Genomic DNA, 21478 nt, shown 5'->3' with positions numbered 1-21478 from the left:
TAATTTCAGCCTTGACTACCTCTTTCATGTTCGGGTTCAATCGCCTTTGATGTTCGATTGAAGGTTTGTAGTCTTCTTCCATTAAGATTTTATGCATACACACACTTGGGCTTATTCCTTGTAAATCCGAAATAGACCACCCTAATGCTTTCTTGTGCCTACGTAGAACCTGCAACAACCTTTCCTCTTGATCAAGCGTTAAGTGAGAAGAAATAATAACAAGAAAAGAGTGGTCCTCACCTAAGAATGCATGTTTTAAATGAGGTGGAAGTTGTTTCAGTTCATGCTTAGGTGATTCCTTTTCTTTTTCATTCAAGATGCTTGATTCATTAACATTATTTTCAACATGCAAAGTGGTCTCCACACATTCATCTACTACGTCAATTCTAAAACAGTCTCCATGATCCATAGGGAGTTTACAAGATTTAAGTACATCAAACACAATCTCTTCCTGTCCAACTCTTAGAGTCAACTTACCCTCATAAACATCAATTTATGCTCTTGCAGTTGCAAGAAAGGGTCTTCCAAGGATTAGAGATCCTTCCCTGTCTTCATCAATATCAAGAATGACAAAATCAACAGGAAAGATGAATGTACCTACCTTTACAAGCACGTCTTCTATAATCCCTCTAGGATATTTAATTGAACGATCTGCTAATTGCAAAGACATCCTTGTTGGTTTGAGCTCTCCCATACCTAGCATCTTAAAAACTTCATAAGACATAAGATTAATGCTAGCACCCAAATCTGCCAAAGCCTTTTCAAAGTCAAGATTACCAATGTTACAAGGGATAGAAAAACTTCCTGGATCTTTTAACTTTGGAGGCAGTTTGTTTTGGATAATTGCACTGCACTCCTCGGTTAACATTACCGTTCCTTGATCATCAATTTTTCGTTTCTTGCTCAGGATATCTTTTAAGAATTTAGCATAACTAGGCATTTGAGCAAGAGCTTCAGCAAAAGGAATATTGATTTGGAGCTTCTTAAACACATCCAGAAACTTGAGGAAGCTCTTGTCATCTTGTGCTTTCTTTAATCTTTGTGGAAAGGGGACAGGGGGAACATAAGGTTTTACCTTTTCTTTCTCCTCTAAGTCAATGATAGGCACCCTTGGTTGTTCTTTTACTTCCTTTTCTTTCTTTGGTGGTTCATCTAATTGTTTGCCACTTCTCAAAGTGATAGCCTGCACTTGTTCTTTTGGATTCTTTTCAGTATTGCTAGGTAACGTACCTTGAGGTCGAGATGCCATCATGTTTGCAAATTGCCCCAATTGGATCTCCAAATTCCTGATTGCAGCTTGCTGGATTTTATGGTTTTCTCTGGTTTCATTCATGAATTCCATGTGTGATTTAGAAAGAGCAGTGAGGAGGTCATCATGGGATTTCTTTTCTGGAGGGTGGAAACTTGGTGGTGCATTCAAGGCATTGTTAGGATTACCATAGAATAGATTAGGATGATTCCTTAACCTGTTATCATATGAATTTGAATAAGGGTAATTCTTTCTTCCTTGATTCATCACATAGTTCACTTGCTCCAAAGTTTGTGGATTTAAAGAGTCCATGATGCATTCCCCAATTCCATGTTGTCCATTGCACCTATCACAAATTTGCATAACAGCATTCACAGCGTTAGTAGTTAACATGTCCAATTTCCTTACCATGTTATCTACTTTGGCATTAAGTGCTGTAATGGCGTCTATTTCATAGACTCCTGCAGTTCTTCTTCTTTCGGTATTATTTTGGTAGTGGCTGTTGCTTGCCATCTCCTCTATCAACTCATATGCTTCATCAATACCTTTCTTTTCAAAAGATCCACCTGCAGCTGCATCTAAAGTGATTTTAATATTAGGAGATAGAGCATTATAGAAAGTTTGTACCTGTAACCACTTGGGCAAACTGTGATGCGGACACTTTCTTAGCAAGTCCTTGAATCTTTCCCAAGCTTCATACAAGCTCTCTTGATCATGATGAGCAAATGTCATTATCTCATTGCGCAACTTGGTGGTTTTTGAGGATGGAAAGAATTTAGCTAGAAATTTTTGAGCTAATTCATCCCATGTGGTAAAACTTCCAGCGGGACATGATTGTAACCATGCTCTAGCTTTATCCCTAAGAGTGAATGGAAAAAGTCTTAATTTGATTGCATCTTCAGAAACACCATTTTGTTTGAATGTGTCACAAATTTCCAAAAAATTGGTGATGTGAGCATTAGGATCTTCACTAGGCAAACCTCCATATTGGATCGAGGTAGAGAGCATTTGGATAATTGCAGGTTTAATCTCAAAGTTATTAGCTTCTACCCTAGGTCTTGTAATACTTGAGGTTGTCCCATTCAGATTAGGTGTTGTATAATCCCTTAAGGTACGGATCGGATGTTGAAGTGGTGGTCCAACTACGTTTTCGTTTCTGTTTTCGTTTTCGTTGGCCATGTTTGCTTGTTGATCGAGTTTTATTTCTCTTGCTTTTCTTGCAGCGTTGTGCCTACGAAAGGTTCTTTCAATTTCTGGGTCAAAGACTAAAGGTTCAGTTGTCCTTGATCTTCTTTGCATAAAACACCTGGAACAGCACTTAAAAGAAAATTAAATAAAAACGAAAGAGTGTCTAAATTAATAACAGGGTAATTCGTATTGATATTGATACGCCAATCTCCGGCAACGGCGCCAAAAACTTGACAGCGTTTTTCGCAAGTGTACGAAATCGCAACAAGTAGGATAGAGTAAGAAAGTATCGTATCCACAGGGATTGTTTATCAATTACCAAAATTATGTTAACCTATTATTATTTAGACAATGATAAAAGGAGTTCGCTGTAAAGTGAATAAAATTCAAAGTAAAAGAGATCAAACACAAAATTTAGGTGAAAAGAAATCAGGGGATTAAGCTACTAGGGAATTCGATTTCATTTAATTCTATCCAGCTTGTTCTATTAGTTCATTAATCAAGTTTAATTGTTCAAGTAGGAGAAAACAACCCTAAGGTTACTAACAAGCTCTCCCGATTTATTGTTAGCTATTCTAATCCAATTTAATCACCTATATTAATAGTGAAATTAAACATGAATCAGATCATTAGGTTTTATGGTTGTTTTATGAATTCACAACTTAATACTTTATTAACTTATGAAAGCCCCCCTTGAGTCAAACCATATAGTTTCCACATCAAGTTATTATTCTCAAGTAAATTATTACCTTATTCATATCAATAACCCTTCTCCCGAATGATGTTATTGAAATAATTCAATCCAGGGGAATTTTTCTGCCTGGAAGCCTTAAACACAATAATAAGTTATAACAAGAACAAAGAAGAATAAATCTAATATTATAAGCTGGAATCGAATTAAATTACATCAAATCCCTAGTATAAAAGTTTAGCTAGACATAGTAATTAAATTAAACTCAATCACACTTGAATCATTCATCATATTTAAAGACAATAATAAAGAAAGAAACAAGATGAAAAGTTTAGAATAAAAACTGTATCACAACTATGTTGATGGCTTCCTTGAATCTTAGCACAATTATTTGAAGCTTGAAATCTTTGAGAAGAGAGAACTATGTAAAGAAGTGTACAAAGAAAACGATCCCCCTTGCTATGAGAAGTTCCTTTCTTTATATAGAGGTCCTGAAGGCAAGTCTGACTCCTTTTAGGAAAATAGAATCCTTATTTAGTATAAAATCCTTTATAGGAGATCATAACTGTTTAGGCTCTTGATTTCTTCTTGATTAGGACTCCTTTTTCTTCAAGAATAGGTCCAGGTCTTGTTTAGTGTGTTTAGGAAACTCCTTGAAGTCGGCCCATGTGAGAAAGGCTTGATGTGCGTTTTAAATTCATACTGGTTCCACCTGGACAGCACGGGCGTGCTTCATGGCACGGGCTGGGCGTGCTGTAGTCTGGAAGTCTTGCTATTGAAGCACTGCGGCATCTCATGTGAGACTCGCGCTCGCGTAGTGTAGATTCGCGCTCACGAGTGTTGGTCGCGCTCGCGCATGTGAGGCTCGCGCTCGCGAGTTGCGCGGCCTAACTCTCTGCCTCTCGTTTGCGCGATTCGCGCGTGCTTCGGGGCGCGCTTTAGGCGTGCTGGCTTCTCTCCTCATGGTTCACTTGGCTTCTAGCACGGGCGTGCCTTCCAGCACGGGCTGGGCGTGCTAGAAGCTGAGTGCCTTGCATTCTAAAGTTCTTTTCTGCGCCAAATTTCTGCAATTTTTTTCTTAGATCAAGCAGATTAAAGAACAAGGAAGCTTTTAAACACAATTATACTAAAAGTGATTTAAAATTAAATTAAAGAAGTAAAAACTTACTAAAATTCTAATAAAAACTATATTAAAAACACTATAAAATTTATACTTATCAAAATTCCCAAAAAAAAAAAATTGCAATTGATAAAGAATTGAATTAAAAGGTATTTTCTGATCTCTCTTTATCTTTACAATTCATAATGCAATTAAGGCATTATTCTCTTCCTATTCCTACTCTCTTTTTTTTTTTATCTTTACAATCCTTATCCAGGTTTAAATAGATCTCCTTTCTCGATACATTTTTGATCCGTGGTGGTGTTGGGTTTTGTTGGTGGGTTTTAAATTTAATTGGGTTATTCTCTTTGCTAGTTTTTATGATTTGAGTACTTTTAATTTGACAATAATTTAGTTTTACAGTTTTTATTTGTAGCTATGGAAGAGAATTTATGCAGAAACTACTATGGAGAGCAACTTAACAAAGAGGTTACTGCAAATAATCCATGACATCAAGAGGGAGCTTCAAATTTGATTTCAAAAAAACTCTATTTACCTTCAATTCCTCAAAAAACACAGCCCAGTTAGATGATTTCTTTTGGGTTTTTTTTGCCCTTTTCAATGTATCAATGCGATTCACAAAGGAGAAACAGAATAATTTCAGAGATAGAGCGATTTCAAAATCATTTTTTTATTTGAATGATTTGGGTGAAAGAAATGGGTAAAGAAAATGGTTTTTTATTAATATTCACAATTAGAGGTTTTCATGCCACGTTGGACACATACCTGGCCAAAAAATTAAATCTTCAGTCTCCTATTAGCGAGGTGCATAGTTAACGAAGAAAATGAAAGTTTAAGGTTATGATATAATTCTCGCAAAATTATACATTAGGCCAAAAATAAAATTTTAAAAAGTTTCAAAATAAACATTAATATTTACAATCAATGCATCAACAACACAATTGATTCTTCAAAAATAAACTAAAGCAAAACTCATTCTTATCAAAACTGGTAGAGGAAAGAATAAAATAATAACTAAATTAGGGCACCAGGAATTAATATGGTTAATTTCATTGATGATCCTCAATTTAGGGCTACTACATTTAATTGTGTCTGTGCTTCAATTTGTAATTTAAAAATGCTCAAACTTTAATTGAGCGCTGTGTTTACACTTCAATTTATAATTTAAAAATGCTCAAACTTTAATTGTGTAACATAAAAAAATGCCTTTAGCGTTTCAATTTATTTTCCGGTGCCGGAGTGCAACGTGAACAATATGTGGCATATAAAAAACAAAAATATTATCCACATGCCGTATTATATTTTTTAATAAAATTCTACATAATAAAAAATATTTGAAAAATAAGAAAAAAAACTTTCAAAAATATTTTCCAGTTGGTGGAGCATTGCCACCGAATGCTCTAGCTCCTTGTTGGCATTTGAAATCCCAAATCCATCTGAGAAAAATTGCTAAAAAACCAACAAGGACTTTGGCAAATGTTAAACCAAACAAAGAGGAATATGCAATCAAAGAACTATTATATGCACAGTCAATCCACCAAATGCAGCTCTAGCAAAACCACCATAACCACCACCAAGCGCAGCAACCGACAATCCTGCGCTACTTGAACACAAGCCACCAAACAAAAATAAATACATGAAAAATGAAAAATCATAGATCCTACTGTAAGAACCGAAACCACAACCCCATTTCTTTTCTTCCTTAGTTTTTTTGAATGCTTGACTTATCTAGCTGTATCTTTTCACCTTCAACTTGACAAGATTAGAACAATCATCTCCAATGGCTTCAGATTTCTAACAAATTGTCCAAACATAGTCTTTCAAATTTGGCCTTGAAAATCAACAAGGAATCTAATGGAAGATTAAGATAACAGGAAACATGTGATACCTACTGCAGGACTCAAGGTGGTCGAGAAATGGTGTTGTTCACCTGTAAATCAATATTACAGGAGAAGGCTTCGAATCGCGCAGGATAACCTTCGATTTATAAAAGGAAGGCCAGAAATTGTTGGTGAATTGAGATAACTAAGAAACCGAAAGCACAGAAGAGATAGTGGAGCTGTATATTTCATATTAATGAAGAAAAGAACAGAGCCTTTTATAGGCATTACATAACAACTGAACATTAAAAATAGCCTAAAAAATCTGTAACTAATCTATAGCAGATAATCTTTTATTTCCCACTACTAACAGTAACATAAATCAAGGAACTAAATCAGCAACTAAAGGCTCCACTAACTTAATTTTTGAATCAAATCTTAACATGCCCTCTTGATTCAAAATCACAGAGCCCAATTGTTGTCCAAAATAAACATGTTTCAGCTGAGATAGAGATTTAGTAAATAAGTCTGCAACTTGATCATTTGTACCACAAAATTCCAACTCTATTTCTCCATTTGCTACCAACCTTCGAATGAAATGGTGCCGAGTTTCAATGTGCTTTGTTCTGCTGTGGAAAGCTGGATTCTTTGCCATTGCTATTGTGCCTTTGTTGTCACAATAGATTTTAGTTGCTGCCACTTGCTCTTGGCCCAAATCAACCAAAACTCGCCTAAGCCACACTGCTTGACATGCTGCAGAAGTTGCAGCAATATACTCTGCTTCCGAAGACGACAGAGCAATAGTATCCTGCTTCTTTGAGCTCCATGAGATGGCACCTGAACCAAGACTGAAATTGTGACCTGAGGTACTTCTTCTATCATCCAAAGAGCCAGCCCAATCACTATCAGTATAGCCAAATAATCTGAAATTTGATACTGTGGTGTACCATATTCCAAATTCAACAGTTCCAGCAACATATCGCAAAACCCTTTTTGCAGCTCCAAGATGGTGCTTTGTTGGACTATGCATAAATCTGGATAAGACACTAACAGAAAATGCGATGTCAGGCCGTGTATGAGATAAATAATTCAGTCCACCAATTATTCTCCAAAAATAAGTTGCATCAGCTTTCTCTGTCCCATCTTCAGCTTGTAATTTTTCATTTAAATTCATTGGAGTTGAAGCCACATTGCAATTCACCATGCTGAATTTTTTTAGCAAATCACTTGCATATTTTTGTTGTCCAACAAAAACTCCATCTGCACATTGTTTCACCTCAAGTCCAAGAAAGTATTGCAGTAACCCCAAATCTGTCATCTCAAATCTTCTCATCATAGAGGATTTAAAGTCAGCAATAAGACATTCATTGGACCCAAAATAAATCATGTCATCAACGTAAACACAAACAACAAGAAATCCAGCTTTGACTTCTTTTTTCAAATATAAAGTGGGCTCATTTTCACTTCTAACAAAACCATTCTCACAAAAGTAGCTGTCAATTTTACTGTACCAGGCTCGCGGTGCTTGTTTAAGCCCATAAAGAGCTTTTCTCAATCTGAGAACTTTATCCTCATGATCATTTTCAACAAAGCCTTCAGGTTGAGAAACATAAACTTCTTCCTCCAAATCTCCGTTTAAAAATGCAGACTTCGCATCAAATTGAAAAACAGGAAGAGATAATTGAGCAGCTACAGCAAGCAATAATCTTACAGTTTCAAGACGAGCAACTGGTGAGAATGTTTCCTCGAAGTCGATACCTCGTTGTTGGGCATACCCCTTCGCTACAAGCCGTGCTTTATGCTTTTGCACACTCCCATCAGCATGGTACTTGGTTCTAAAAACCCATTTGAGCCCGATAGCATTCTTCCCTTTAGGCAATTTTACCAATTCCCAGGTTTGATTTTTCTGAATTGAAGCTATCTCTTCATTCATAGCATTTTTCCATTCTTCCATTGTTGCTGCCTCCTCATAGAATATTGGATCTGAAACATTCAAAGCAAAAGAACAAGTTTCATATATTTCTCTCAAGGATCGGGTCTTCCTTGGAGGAGTTTCAATCGATGAGGAAGAGCTTGAGCTGATTGGACTGGAAGAATTTGAGTTGTTTGGACTTGATGAGTTGCTACTAGTTGAATTTGATGATAAAAAATCAGCAACATCATTTGATGGTGAAGAATCAGCAACATCATTCTCTAAAACTGGAGCTTGGTCTAAATTCTTAGCATTTCTCCAATCCCATTCTGCATCTTCATTAAAAACCACGTTTCTGCTAACAATAATTTTGCCACTTAAAGGATTATATAGCCTATATGCCTTGGATTGAGAACAATAGCCAACAAAAATGCATTTTTCAGACTTTTTCATCAAGTTTGTGGCGAGATTGAGAATTAATTAAAGCATAGGCTATACAACCAAAAATTTTTAAGTGACTTACACGTGGTTTTCTGCCTTTCCAAGCTTCATATGGTGTTTTATTCATGACAGCCCTGGTTGGAGAAATATTCAAAAGATACACCGCAGTTGCAACGGCTTCAGCCCAAAAAGAATTTGGAAGACCCTTGGCTTTGAGCAAGCTTCTGGCCATCTCCACAACAGTTCGATTCTTTCTCTCGACAATACCATTCTGCTCTGGTGTGTATGGTGCGGTGAGCTCCCTGTGAATGCCACATTCTTCATAAAAAATATTAAATTCTATAGAATTAAATTCACCACCTCTGTCTGTCCGGAGACATTTGACACGGCTGTCCAGCTGATTTTCTACCAAGTTCTTAAATTTCTTGAATGTAACAAGAGCTTCAGATTTACACTTCAAGAAATAAACCCAATTCATATGGCTATAGTCATCAATTAACAATAAAAAATATCGATTACCACCAAATGATTCAGTTTGCATGGGTCCACACAAGTCCGCATGTATCAATTCAAGACAACTATCAGCCCTCCATGATTTTCCTACAGGAAATGATTTCTTACTCTGTTTGCCCAAAACGCATCCTTCACAAAACTCAACAGATTCAATCTTGGGTAACCCATTAACCATATTTTGCTGACTGAAAAACTTCAACCCTCTTTCATGTAAATGCCCATAACGCAAATGCCACAAATTAGATTCATCAATTTTACTAACAGCAAGAGCAGTGTTTTCCACGGAAGCATCTAGTGGAAACATTTTGTTTTGAGTCATTGGAACATTAACAATGGTATGACCAGTTTTCTTATCTTCAATACAACATGAGTTATCATCAAACACAATTCTATACCCACTAGTCATCAATTGCCCAATACTTAACAAATTATAAACCAAGCTAGGAGCAAATTGCACATCATTTAAAAGTTTAGTATTATCGTGGCGAGTATTGATGGCAATTGTACCTTTCCCTTCCACTTGAATCACCTTATCATCACCCAGCCGGACTGTTGTTTTTTCTTTCTCATCAAGCTCTTTAAATAATTGCTTTGTTCCTGACATGTGATTAGAGCACCCATTATCCAAAAACCAAACAGCATTTGTAGCATTTTTATCAATCGAATGAGCCATGAAAAGCATACTCTCTTCTTCTTCAGCAACATTGGCATGCTTTCCTTCATTTTTTTGCTTTCCTTCATTCCTTTGCTTGGTCCAGCAATCAGCTTCTTTGTGGCCGATTTTGTCACAATAATAACATTTGATTAAATTATCTTTGTATTGTCGTTGTTCTCCAGAACGTCCTCCTCTTCCACGGCTCCCGCCGCGACCTCGACCACGATAACCACCACGAAAATTGCCTCTATTTGAAACTTTGTCATGTGATTTACTATAAGAGGACTCTCCTTTCACTTGAAAAGCTTTTTCTTCAATTTTTGTTGATGATTTATTTATCCTACTTTCATGAGCTTGCAAAGAACCCATTAAATCATCAAAAGAATAAGCAGATAAATCTTTCGACTCTTCTATTGCAGCGACCACATGATCAAATTTAGGAGACAGACTTCTCAATAATTTTAAAACCACAGTCTCATCAGTAATTTTTTCGCCATATGCTCTCATTTGAGAGATAATTTTAGAAGCCCTTGATAAATATGCTTGAACAGACTCAGAATCACCCATTTGAAGTGTTTCAAATGTTCTTCTACAAAGAGATTGAAGTTTTACAGTGATTACCTTTGAGCAGCCTTGAAATTCATTTTTCAGAATCTGCCATGCTTCTTTAGAGGTGGCTGCTGCTGAAATATGAGAGAAAATCTCATCTGATACAGCTTGTTGAAGGAAGAACAGAGCCTTTGCATCCTTCTTTTTGTTTTCTCTAAGCTTTTGCTCATCATCGGGGTCTTCATACCCATTCTCAACTAGCTCCCACAATTCTTGCGAAATAAACATAGTTCGCATTTTTAAGGCCCAAAATTCATAACTCTCACCCTTAAAGAGAGGAATTAAGGGTTGAGTTGAAGTAGCAGTGCCATTTACTGCCATTTGAAAGGTTTGCGTGAACCGCTCTTCTTTCCCTCACTTTTTTTTTTTTTAATTCTCTCCTCTACCTGCCCAAATAATGGCTCTGATACCAGAAATATGTTGGTGAATTGAGATAACTAAGAAACCGAAAGCACAGAAGAGAAAGTGGAGCTGTATATTTCATATTAATGAAGAAAAGAATAGAGCCTTTTATAGGCATTACATAACAACTGAACATTAAAAATAGCCTAAAAAATCTGCAACTAATCTATAGCAGATAATCTTTTATTTCCCACTACTAACAGTAACATAAATCAAGGAACTAAATCAGCAACTAAAGGCTCCACTAACTTAATTTTGAATCAAATCTTAACAGAAATGAGATCACCATTGTGATAGGAGTTGATTGCTGCCTCATGACGGTCGGTTGGTGATCGGAGAGCGGGGGAGAGGAGATCTAGGTTGCGATTGATGTTAGAATGTTTCCAGAGCCTTTTGCTCTTTCTCTCTCTCTCTCTCTTGTGATCATTATTACTTAAAAATATTTTTAAAATAAAAAAAATAAAATATGCCACTTGGACAATACGTTACTTTTTTACATGCCACGTGTTATCCGCGGGGCTTTCTGATGCTGAAAAATCAATTGAAACAACTGAAGGTATTTTTCATGTTACATAATTGAGGTTTACGCATTTTTAAGTTATAAATTGAAGTTTAGGCACACTTAAGTGTGGAGGCTCTAAGTTGATACACCATCAGTGAAATTAACTCGAAATTAATAATAAAGAATAAGATGGATAAAATAATTTTGGATTAAAATCTCAATAACTAAGAATTCAATATTGAAATTTAGAAACTGCAAATTATAATTCAATAGAAAGAAGGAAACATAAAAGGAAACTAAGCCCCAAAGGCAACCAAGCCAAGGAACAAAAGTTTCTCCACAGAAATAAATCTATCAATGGGAATAATCTCCAAAGATTATTCCTCTCGGGTACTGCTTATGCTTTATATCATTGTTCTCTCTCTTCAGTGTAACTAATTAGGCCAGCTTTCCCTTCTTCATGGGCTTATTCTCCGCATAAAAGCCTCAGGTTGTTCCTCATGTTGATGCCAATTTTTGCCCTCCTTGGGTACATCTTGAAAGGCTTTGAATTGGGCCCATTCCTATTAATACCACTTGCTGGGAGAGCAACTTTGTCCTCAAGGCTGAAACTTAGAAACTGACTTAGCATATCTGCCTCATCAATCCAAGTAGACTCTTCTGCTAATTTGTCCACCCACTAAACCAAAACTTGTTTGATAATCTGATTGTCTATAGAAATGGAATGAGTCTAAATCACTTTTTCTATCTCAGCCAAAGGTTCCTCACTAACTAGCAATTGTGGAGGAAGTTTTGAAATTGGTTTATGACTACCCACTACTTTCTTCAATTGAGACACATGAAAGACTGGGTGTATGCGAGAGGAAGGAGGTAGTAGAAGCTTATAAGCAATAACTCTGACCTTACCTATAACCTCAAATGGCCTGAAGTAACATGTTGCTAGCCTAGCATTAACCCTTGAGATTGCTGATTGCTGCCTATAAGGTCTGAGCTTGAGGATTATTTGATTTCCTACTTGGAATTGAACATCATGATGACGATGATTGCATATTTAATCATCAATTGTTGAGCATGAAGAAGATTAAATTTCAGCTGATGAAGAATCTCATCACAATCCTAGAGATAAGAAGAGACTTCCTCCACACGAGCTTCACTTGGAAGAAATTATTGCATGGATGGAGAGAGTCTCCCATAAACAATTTCAAATAGTCTTTCCAGCAGCTCCTTGAAAACTAGCATTGTACTAATATTCAGCCCACCCTAGCCATTTAGACCATGTTCGAGGCTGCTTCGAGCATAAGCAACGGAACTAGGACTCTAGATTCTATTTAAAACCTCAGTTTGATCATCGGTCTGAGGGTGGTAAAAACTAAACTTGAGTTATGTACCATGCAACCTAAAGAGTTCCTTCTAGAAATTGCTAAAAAAGTGTGGATCACGGTCGTTGATCATAGTCTTAGGAAATCCATCTAATCGGATAATTCTTAGCTATAAATAACTCAGCTACTGGCTCTGCGGTGAAGGGATGAGCAAGGAGAGGAAGTGAGCATTCTCTGATAGTTTATCAACCATTATCAAAATGCAATCAACACCATTTGAGAGAGGCAGGCCTGAAATGAAATCCTGCTTTATTTCTTCCTATATCATATCCAGTATTGGTAAGGGTTGTAGTAAGCCAACTAGAGATATGGTCTCATATTTATGTTGTTAACAAGTGAGGCAAGTCGCAATAAACTTTTGAATCATATCCATCTTGTCGACCTAATAGAGTGCAATATGTCTTAGAATGATTGGCGATACCTAATAGAGTGCAATACCTAATAGAATGCCTTAAAAAAATAAGCTCCCTGTAATTCATCTAGCAGCTCTTGAATCATCCGAATGGGATATTTATTCGGAATTGTTACTTTGTTTAACTGGCTATAGTCGATACAAAAATGCCAACTTCCATCTTTCTTGCGGACTAGTAATATCGGGCTACAGAAACGGCTTTAGCTAGGTTGTATGATCCCAGTGGGCAACATCTTAGCAAGAAATTTCTTGGTTTCATCCTTTTGTAAATGACCATAGTGGTAGGGCATGACATGCAGAGGTTCTTGCTCAAGCTTTAGAGTAATTTCATGATCAGTAGCCCTTTGAGGAGGAAGAGACTTGATATTTCCAAAGATTTCTAAGTATGACTATAGGAGTTATTGAATTCCTTAATTATTATGATCATGAAGTTCACTATCAGTTAAATGAAAGGAGGCATCAAAAACCAATTCCTATAATAGAGCACCGAACTGAACATCAATCGTTTTATGAAGGGACTATAATTGCGTCTGAACTTTGGTTAAGGACGGATCGCCATTTAAGAGAATAGGCTTGTCAATGTAAAGGAACTTCATGTACATTTTAACCTAGTTGATTTGTATTTCCCCCCAGGTTTTCCAGCCATGCTAGCCCTATAATGAAGTTAACATCATTAAGGAAAAGACATAAAAGTATGCTTTGATCACATAATTATTAGCTTGAATTTGAAGTTGTTTGTAAACTCCAAACGTAGTTACCCTGCAACCATCACCCAAACAAACAAAGTAGGAATGAGAATTACCTTGAGATTGAGCCTACATACTAGTTAATCGAAGATAAAACTATGAGAAGCGTCACTATCAACAATAATGATAGTTTTATGGTATCCAACCTAAGCTATAATCTTCATCGTCTAAGACCTATAAATCCCCCCAATAGAGTACATAGGGAGCTTTAGATTGGAAAAATGTGTACCATCCCAATCAATATCAATAGAAAATGCTTGTAATGTTGACAATTTTACATGGAAATAAACTTCAAATCATCCCACTTCAACAATTCCCATATTAGCGAGGAGAAAGATAGAAAAATAAAGGTTACAAGAATTAATGTTTATCAAAACTATATGGCTCAACATAAAAAATTGGTCCACCCATTCCACGTGGCTGCCTGAGTTCGAGAGTTCTGCACCATTCGAGTTGAATTTCAAATGTTATATTACATTTTTTATTTCAATAATTAAGGCCATTTTAGTGAAAAATAAGACACCTAAATAGGAAAAGGTAATTCTTAATCCACTTTAAAATTTCTAACAATGAGTCCAATAAATTAATAATATACATCTACAACTTAGCTTTAAAACACGATTAAGAGAGAATTAATATATCTAGTTTATAATTAAAACGAGAGAGGATAATATATTAAAAATATAATAATTAGAATTATAATTATAATTATTATCATTATTATTGTTATTTTAAAAGAGAAAGTATAATATTTTTTATGAAATAATGATAAATTATTACCATAAAAAGTAATTATAAAAATATAAAATCAAAATTTGATCGAGATTAACTGCGACCTAGTTGTCAAGTTGGTTCAATATTCTATCCAATTTTAAATAAAATTATTTATTATTATATCAATGACATAAAAATAATTATAAGAATAAAATACAAATATCACCGAATCATTATAATTTTTTTAATTATAAATCATATTTGAAAATTAACAACAATAATATATTTATCAAAAAATGTATGAAATTACCTTTCAAGCATGAATAAATTTGAATAAAATTAATTTTAATTTTGATTGCCATAAACCATAAGTTATCTAATTTCTTTAAGCGATTTGATAAAAGAAATTGGTAAAATGAAATCATACTAATAATTAAAGATAATTGAGTAATGGAGAAGCTTATTTTATTCAAAAGTGAATTGAGTATATATAAGCAGTATACCCAATCAGAGTTACAAGATATTCTCAACAATAAACAACTAGAATATTAAAAATATAATCACAGAAAATCAGCTAATGAAAACTAAAAATAAGGAAGACTAAATCAAAGCTAAAATGTTGGACTTAGTCATAAGTATTTTGAAACAGTTCGATATTACGCCGTCACAAGTTGTGTGGCCGCATCAACGACACCCAACTTGTTAAAAATACATTGAATAGATGACTTGGGAAGTGGCTTAGTAAGAAGGTCAGCTACCTGATCAGCTGAGTGTAGGTGATGAACTTCAATTTCTTTATTTTGCACATATTCCCTGACAAAGTGAAAATCAATTGCAACATGTTTCATCTTTGAAACACCCTTAATTTTTATTTTCGAAACTTTTGAATTATTATTAAATCAAAAATCTGAATTTTCGACTGTCCGGACTGCAAATACTGTTTAATTCTAATATGAGCCCAAGTTTACGGAGTTGGGCTCAAGCCCAAAACATATTATTAAATATTTGCCGAGTGGAGAATCTCTAGAAATTTTTAAGAGTAAATATGGAGCGCTAATTATTAAATTATTAAAAATGTATATGTATATGTGTGTGATTACTATATAAATTAATTATTCTAGAACCTAACTAAAAGAGTCAAAATAAATCAAATCGGATTAGAAAATCTGCAAATCGAGCCAAAAATCGAATCAGACCAAACCGGTTCGAATCGAACCGGAATGATCTAGAAACCGACCCACTTTCTTTCTTTCTTTTCCTCTCCTTTCTTCTTCTTCCTCCAACGTCGATCTCACCCTCGCCCTTCATCTCCTCTCGTTTTTTCGACAACCAGAGACCCGCGTCGCGCCTCCTCGCCGTCGACTCCTCGCCGCAGCAGCCGCCTTCCTTCCCTTCTCTCCGTTTTCGTTTCTGGTGAGTGCAAGAGTCACAGCGAAGCTGGGACCTCAACGCGATCGAGACAGTCGCGTCTCCGTCCTTCCCTCCGAGCAACTCCGACGATGATCTCCGATGAGGTAAGTTGATTGTCCTCCCATTTCACTCCTTTAGAAATCATTCGTATAGATTAGGCGATTTATCGCAGGAATTGATCAAAATGGGACTTAGGGATTTAAGAATAAAAATTGGGATTTTGTTAGATATTGACATAATTTGTAGTAGTTGGCTATAGAAGTGAGTTCCATATGAAATTTGCTGCGTCTTGGCGTAAGAATTGCAAGATTCAGGAACCAAGGTACCTCCGGCCACTGTAGACGACGGCGACAGCGGTGGCTCCGGTGGCCGGAGTTCCCAAGGGGCAGAACCTTGCATTTTTTGTGTAGAGTATGAATATATAATTAGTTTTACTATCTGACCTCAATTGATATTAAATCTGTGGATTGACGTATATGTTTGATTAACGTATACAATCTTAGAAAGGTCTAATTAGTTAGTTAGCAAAGTAATTAAATCTGGTTAGTATTCAAAACGAGTTATATGGATGAATTTTATAATAATTAGGATGTTTTAGTTTCTATGAAATTAATACTAATAAGGGTTAATATTATTAAGTAATATGTAATTGAATGTTAATTAAGGATTATTAGTGTAATTTGTTTTATATATGATATCGTTAATTGGATGATATGAGTTGCGTAGAATATATTATGTAAATTTGGGTAAATTATGACATGTTGTTCTTATAAGAAGCACCTAAGATGAAGCTAGTGCCATTGTATATAAGTTAATATGTTAATGAATAGTTTGATTGTAGACCTTGCCATAATTAGAAATTATATTTCTATGCCAAGACAAAGGAAATTTAATAAGCCTATGTTTAGGAGTGAATCAAGTTACTTAATAGATATATATGCTTTGAATATTTTTTTATTTAGGTTAGCATTGAATTTTAGTGGATAGCTTAGAATTTGACTTTTCGATGCAAGTTCTATTTATAAGGTGTACATTTATTTGATAATTAGTTAGGGGACAATTAATAATATCATTGGAACATGTTGGAGGTTATTAAAATTTGTAGATTTATTTAGTGGACGTTGACATACTTGTACTGAAAGGAGGATGGGACTTAAATTGTTGATTGCCCGACGGATGGGCTGTGTGTATTGATTGATATATATATATAATATTGTGATATTTGAGCAGGTAGATAGTCCAATTTTTAGGGGAGGTGCTGCCGAAATTTCGATAGAACTTAGACTAAATTTTAATTAACAACATAAATAATAAGTTTATTTAGATTAGTTCTATAATTTGGTACATAATAAATATAGTGCTTTGATTATTTATTACTTTATTATTCATTTAATTATTTACATATTTATTTATTTATTTTCATTATTATTTTTAATATTGTTGTTTATTTTATTATTGTTGTTTATTGCTAATAGTATTTATTTAATTATTCAATTGCATTTGAGAAATGGATGTCTAATGGTGCATTGCATTACGATGTTCAATTGATCAATATGTCTGCATCTAATTGAAATGTTTGATTACTTGTGCTATGAATATACTATGCCTTGTTTGTGTGGAATTGGGATGAAGTGGACCACCATGGGTTTGTGAGGACGGTCTGTGATATGGATCCTGATTATGATATGATATTTGACCGTCGGCCGGGAAAATGGGAGATCGGCGCCCCTGTGTGCACCTGATGATATGGGTTATATAGAACCACAGGATGGCCTCTTGTTGTTGCGCACCTGATAATCTAGATTTGATTGTAGCCCGCAGGGTGGCCTCCTGTTGTGAGCACTTGATGATCTAGATTGGATGGAGACCACCGGGTTGCCTCCTGTTGGTATGGAAAAGAAGAGAGAGAATGGAAAAACAATGAGAGGACTGGTCAGTGAGGATTAGACCAGTTGGCCGTATGGGGGATCGGCTCCCTGGTGCACATGTATGAGAGGGCGAGCCATGTGTGAGGACGGCTCGTTGGGGTTTCAGGTGGTGCCACTGACTAATTTCCACGTGATGTGATTATATGAAGATGTTAATAATTGTGAGTGCTGGTGATATGCCATTTGTGTGACTAGCTGTGTGAGCATATAACTAGTCGAATGACTAGATTGATATATTTATACATTTGTGTGAATGCGTGTGTTGTGCAATAATTATTATTCATTAATAAACTCACATCTCTTGTTTAAATCTTCCAAGAAGTAGCATTTTCTAAATCCCAGCTATAACTCTGCTCCTTCACTGTTAAAAAGAAATTCTTTAATTTTAATGTTGATCTATTAAGTAGATAAATGTCTGACGACTTATCTGTATACATCTGTTAGTGAACTCCGCATTTGTAGAAATTGTGTACAATTAGTCGTGTGTTAACATGGACGATATAATTATGTGAGTCCATATAAAAAAAAAAAGGGTGATGTATTGTTAATTGGGTCCGATCTGTGGAAATGTTGTAACTGATAAATTTGGGCCGAAATTTAATAGAATCTTGAGGTTTATTTTTCTATAAATATAGGCTGAATGTTTTAAATATTATATTGAAATCATAGATATTAGTGATTTAGGCTTACTACGGGCCTCGGGGGCCTTAAGCTTACCTGGGCCCTAGTGCCGGTCCGGCCCATGGAGACGGGTCGTGACAAAGTTGGTATCAGAGCTTAGGTTAGGGTTCTAGGACACAACTGCGGAGTATAGGAAATTTCTTTATGTTGGGATCGGCCGTAACCAACATAAGGAAGGAAACTTTGTGATTTTCCCTCCCTAGGGATGGTGGACGCACTAGACCCTATGCGGTGGGAAAACCCACACCTATTGTGTAGATCAATAGACTATAGAAGATGTAATTCAAGGTTTGAAGTGAAAGCAGTAGACAATAAGATAAATCCATCGCAATACCTAGAAGGGCTAGAGTTGGTATCAACCCTTAGGCTAGGGAATAGAGTAATACCTGATGGTAGTGGATTGGCCTGATCACCCAGTACACTACTCTTCATGTGAGCTCTATTCCTATAGCGAATAGGATAGTGTAGAGAAAAAAAAAAAAGGATTTTCATTGGTATGGCAGGTTCATGGACATAAATAGTAATTTTAAGGTGATTAGGAATATGTGAACAAATATTCAGCTCAGCTACTGAATTTCTTTAGAAATTATCCAAAAAAAATATATAAATTTTATGTCATTTTATTTACTTGTTATTTGAATTTAAAGTTCCATTTTGATTTTGAATTTAAATTATGTTATGACAAATAATCTAAAATTGATTAATTATGTAAAAAGTTATTTTCGTAAGTTGTCTATTTATATCACGGGCCAGTGAGGTGAAATAACAAGGTGAGTTGATCATGAGCGTGGTTAGAACATAAAAAGAAAGTTTAGAGAAGAACAAGATAAAAGGTAGTAATGAGAAATGATGATGTTAATAAGAAGTAACTAGACAATTAGTAGTTGAATTAAGGACACAAACGTTGGAAAAGTTTGGGGAGACAACTTTAGTTTAGAAGCTAGGTTGCAAAATAAATGGAAGGGATAACAGTAGAAATGGACTTGAATGGTTTAAGGGTATAGAAAAGGTATATATATCAAAGTGTAATATATGTTAGGAGCAAGTGGTAGACAAATCAGAGGAATTTATAAATATCTTACTCGACTTGAATAAGAGAATATTGATTGATTAAGGACAAATGAGATAGGTAAGTTAAATATAAAGTTGACTCAAGTTAGTGATAGGTAGACGTATGGCTAATTAAGACTTTTAATTAAATGTTAAGACTATAGTTTAGAAAATTCTAGTCCATGATATGGACAGAAAAGTGAGAAGTTATTAGTATATATGCATTAGGCGATAAGAAGCTAATGAGATTGATTGGATGTGATATTTGGGTGTTAAGATAGCATTAGGTCAGGACTTAAGAGATTTTTATAGAAGACATTAGTATTGATGTGTATTAGATGAAAGGGTAAGTAATAAGTTTTAGATTGAAATGTTGGTGATTAGATAGATCACGATTAACGATGATTAACAGATAGTTATTTCGAAGTGCCCTATGATATAATAGACAACGGAAGTCGCAGACGATTTTTCTTAAAGTTTTGAATTAAAGTAATAATTTCAACCTTGGATTTTTGAATTTTTGATTAAAGAAAAGTTTTAGTAATAATATATGTAAATTAAACGAATTAAATCTTGATATTAGAAGTAAATTAAATTTCAGTCGTTTTGTGTTTGTGAACTATATGTTGGGTTTTCATGAAGGAATACTTAGTGAAAATTTAAATTTTCAAAGGAAATTAAATAATTTTGAGAAACATATATGACATATATTATGCATCTTCTTGATAAATCCGGTTTTATTGTAAAAGTTTTATTCAAAGAAAGATTTTCTAAAGATTTCAGTAGCAGTGTGAAGATAGTAATTGGAGATTTAGGTAATAAACTTGAGTTTTTTATAAGTTTCGGCTAGGTGGCACTAAGTAGGATGATTGACGGTAGAAGTACAATCAGAACGCCCTACTTATTCCCTTTTTACTCGGTCGATCTTATTCGCTCTTGAGCCGACTTTTTAGTATTTGGAGTATCTCTTATGACTTTAGAATCACCTATTCCTTTGTTCTTATTACCACCTGTTAGATTTCAATTCGAGGACGAATTGTCTTAAGGGGGGGTGATTGAAACACCCTTAATTTTTATTTTCGAAACTTTTGAATTATTATTAAATCAAAAATCTGAATTTTCGACTGTCCGGACTGCAAATACTGTTTAATTCTAATATGAGCCCAAGTTTACGGAGTTGGGCTCAAGCCCAAAACATATTATTAAATATTTGCCGAGTGGAGAATCTCTAGAAATTTTTAAGAGTAAATATGGAGCGCTAATTATTAAATTATTAAAAATGTATATGTATATGTGTGTGATTACTATATAAATTAATTATTCTAGAACCTAACTAAAAGAGTCAAAATAAATCAAATCGGATTAGAAAATCTGCAAATCGAGCCAAAAATCGAATCAGACCAAACCGGTTCGAATCGAACCGGAATGATCTAGAAACCGACCCACTTTCTTTCTTTCTTTTCCTCTCCTTTCTTCTTCTTCCTCCAACGTCGATCTCACCCTCGCCCTTCATCTCCTCTCGTTTTTTTCGACAACCAGAGACCCGCGTCGCGCCTCCTCGCCGTCGACTCCTCGCCGCAGCAGCCGCCTTCCTTCCCTTCTCTCCGTTTTCGTTTCTGGTGAGTGCAAGAGTCACAGCGAAGCTGGGACCTCAACGCGATCGAGACAGTCGCGTCTCCGTCCTTCCCTCCGAGCAACTCCGACGATGATCTCCGATGAGGTAAGTTGATTGTCCTCCCATTTCACTCCTTTAGAAATCATTCGTATAGATTAGGCGATTTATCGCAGGAATTGATCAAAATGGGACTTAGGGATTTAAGAATAAAAATTGGGATTTTGTTAGATATTGACATAATTTGTAGTAGTTGGCTATAGAAGTGAGTTCCATATGAAATTTGCTGCGTCTTGGCGTAAGAATTGCAAGATTCAGGAACCAAGGTACCTCCGGCCACTGTAGACGACGGCGACAGCGGTGGCTCCGGTGGCCGGAGTTCCCAAGGGGCAGAACCTTGCATTTTTCGTGTAGAGTATGAATATATAATTAGTTTTACTATCT

General features: G+C 35.4%; 1 protein-coding gene and 1 non-coding gene across 2 annotated transcripts in view; one reads left to right on the top strand and one right to left on the bottom strand.

Annotated features, from left to right (window-relative positions):
• Positions 1 to 3864, bottom strand: part of LOC149496680 (uncharacterized) — a 42033-nt gene extending 38169 nt beyond the window's left edge. Inside the window, exons 1-2 of the mRNA XM_089720407.1 lie at positions 3832 to 3864; positions 17 to 358 (exon numbers count right to left, since the gene is read on the bottom strand). Of these exons, the coding sequence (XP_089576533.1) occupies positions 17 to 358; positions 3832 to 3864 (375 nt within the window). The remainder of the gene's footprint in view (positions 1 to 16; positions 359 to 3831) is intronic.
• LOC119369932 (small nucleolar RNA R71) lies at positions 1894 to 1999 on the top strand. Its single transcript, XR_005177485.2, has one exon. It is a non-coding gene; the product is annotated as a small nucleolar RNA R71 (small nucleolar RNA).
• Positions 3865 to 21478: the final 17614 nt, after the last annotated feature.

This window comes from Jatropha curcas, chromosome 4 (assembly GCF_041381405.1).
Source record: "Jatropha curcas cultivar XTBG-Jc1 chromosome 4, XTBG_Jcur_1.0, whole genome shotgun sequence".
Taxonomy (NCBI): domain Eukaryota; kingdom Viridiplantae; phylum Streptophyta; class Magnoliopsida; order Malpighiales; family Euphorbiaceae; genus Jatropha; species Jatropha curcas.
This window is presented reverse-complemented; position numbering and strand designations above follow the sequence as displayed.